Source organism: Trichoplax adhaerens, genomic scaffold, assembly GCF_000150275.1.
Source record: "Trichoplax adhaerens TRIADscaffold_5 genomic scaffold, whole genome shotgun sequence".
In the NCBI taxonomy this organism is placed as follows: Eukaryota; Metazoa; Placozoa; class Uniplacotomia; order Trichoplacea; family Trichoplacidae; genus Trichoplax; species Trichoplax adhaerens.
Window position 1 is genome coordinate 4,163,040 of NW_002060947.1, and position 2,835 is coordinate 4,165,874.

The following is a 2,835-nucleotide window of genomic DNA, read 5'->3' on the forward strand; positions in this document are numbered from 1 at the left end:
ATAACACACATATGTTATTCTACTTCGTGACATCGGTCAGAATACAAGTTAATATAGCATGCTTTAAAAATTTAGTTGCAAAATCTAGTATGGCATATTTTATCAGACATTTTTCGAAGTATCTTGATCGAATAGATCATAACATAGCTACTAAACTCGTATATTGCATATTTTACATGTCAGTTTTATTTATAAAGTATATATGTTAATATAAAGAAGTTCTTTCTTAACTTGGCATAGAATGAAAATTTAAAAGGAGTTGGAAGATATATATAACAATGCTAATCTTTTACTTTTACAAAAGGATGATTCAGTAATTCGCTAGTCGTCCATCTATCTTGTGGATCGTGTACTAAGCAGCGACTGAGGAAATCCTTTCCTTCATCGCTAATGGAATCTGGTGTAACTGGAGCTGCACCACTTCCAACTTGGAACATAATAGCAAATTCGTCATCGAATTCTGACCACGGATGCTAAGTAATAAGTAATTCCGTTAGTTAAGGTACGTGATTAGCTGGTATTAGAATTTGTATAGCTATAATATTAATGTAAATATAAATTCTCGTAAGCTCACACTATGGATGTATCAACTTACTCTGCCAGTTACCATCTCGATTACTACACATCCTAAGCTCCAAATATCGACTGCTCTACCATGTCCTTTTCGTTTATTTTCAGTTATCATTTCAGGGGCCATAAAGGCTAAAAATTATAGGTATAAGATGAATTTACCGATTAAGGCAATTAATTGATATTTTTTAATTAAAACGGGTCCCTATCTTCAAATTTGCTAAATCACCTGTGGTTCCTCTCATATTATTAAATTCACCATACATAGTCGTAGTTTTAGACAGTTTAACGGAACAACCAAAATCTCCGAGCTTGATAAGACCATTTCTTGCCAAAAAAATGTTATTACCTGAAAAGATAGTAGGTATTCGATTAAGATTGGAGATAATTAATACAGTGATTCTGCAAACACAAATAGTCTAATAAGGTTGTAAGAAATGGAAGAAGATGTAGGTTGTGGATTTAACGTTCTAGTACAGTGAACAAATTTGTACCTTTAATATCCCGATGTACAATACCATTTTCATGTAAAAAATCGATTGCAACCAAAATTTGCTTCGTGTATCTACGAATCATTGCTTCAGGTAATCCATTTTTGGCAGCGTCACTGATTGTACCTTCGTTACAGTATTCCATGAAGATTAACAATTGCTCCTAAGCACACAAGTATTAATATGTTATTTCTAGCATTGAGAAGTGTTCTAGAAAATAATACGAACACAATATCATATTTGCAAAAAGTAGATATTTATACGTAGTTTACATGATTTATTGCATACAAGACATAACAAAGTTATCTCTTACTCTGTGAATTTCAGCCCCATAACATTTTACGAGATTAGGATGATTAATATTTTCGATATTGCCGATTTCATCAGCTATTTCTCTAATGGAAGCCAAGTCACCGCGTTGAAAGCGAATCTAGTAATCATAAGTACGATATTAGTAATTAAAGTTACAGAAAGGAGCTTATACACATCTAGTATGCTTTAAAATTAAATTCATAGCTTAGTTGATTATTTCTGTATGTACGATAATTTTATTTTATTTGTATCAAATTAAAATAAAACAAAATTCCGCAAGGTATAATACCTCCTTCATTGCCATTATTTCTCCAGTGTCTAAACTGATGCAAGTATAAACTTTACCAAATCTACCTTCACCTAGGGTAAAGAATATCGTATAACTAAATAAGCAAGGGCTACCTTACCGTACTGTGCATTGAAAAATAGTGGTATAGCACCATTTCAATTGTAATCAAAATTTTTCTGAAAACATACCAATTTTTTTGCTACGCTGCCAGCGATATTTCACCTTCCTTATTATTAATGCATCGATTAATCCGCTAGCAACATCTCTGTGACGATTACAAAGTCTGCCAATGACATCATCATTAAATAGTTTTTTTTCTCTTCTTTCTTCTAGTTTTTCTATGTAGTATAGGACTCGTATAGAGCGTGGATATCTATCAATTTCTGAATTATTATGGCTTAAAGAATATACTCCACTGCTGTTACTAGATGAGGTCGTTTGATGTGAGAATCCTGATACGGGTAAGGGACCAGGAGAATTGACACTAAAAAAATCAGCAATGGTTTCGTGTTCGGAATCGCTACCTGAGAAGCTACCGAGTCTTTGAACTAGTAAATTGCAATATATTAAGATTGTTATCAATAAACGCGGTAACCAATTGTATGGTTATTTCTGGAATTTACATAAGGAATACTTACGGACATCGCCTTTTAGTTTATCAGCTATACTAGTGGGATATGATACTGGTCGTTGTAGCTTCTGAACTGTACTAGATGGTGATTTTGGTGGCAAGATTATTCTAGAGCTTTTCGATTTCTTGTACTTATCCATTATTGGATTACCAATGATGTGTGCTACGCATTTATCTGTCGATGCCTTTAGTAGCTAGATTCGAACGATATCATTTTTGAGTCATTATAATGATAACATCTAATTTTACTACATTATAGCGTTATATAGATCTATCGACTTACTTGAAAATTATCTTCTGATATATGGGCTACATTTTGTGGACTACATACCACAGATAGAAATTCTAAGCCTTGCAATGACCATCTATATATTTTAACATAAAAGGTGCTGTAAGTTGTGCTATCGCGATAAATCATGTTTCAAAACTGTCGTATTGTGTTATGTCATAACAGATCTAAAAATAATCAAGGATAACAAAAAGAATACATTATGATGTTTCGTACAATCGATATCTTATCTCCTTAGTTTAAAGACAATGAT

The 2,835-nt window shown here is 32.6% G+C and overlaps 1 protein-coding gene across 1 annotated transcript; it reads right to left on the bottom strand.

Annotated features, from left to right (window-relative positions):
• Positions 1-281: 281 nt before the first annotated feature.
• Positions 282-2,004, bottom strand: TRIADDRAFT_24805 (uncharacterized protein; the record flags this gene model as incomplete). Its single annotated transcript, XM_002112885.1, has 7 exons — positions 282-473; positions 596-702; positions 800-919; positions 1,065-1,224; positions 1,375-1,491; positions 1,663-1,733; positions 1,851-2,004. Coding segments are annotated over 7 exons (921 nt in total), but the record flags the coding sequence as incomplete, so codon positions are not given.
• Between the last annotated feature and the right edge of the window lie 831 nt (positions 2,005-2,835).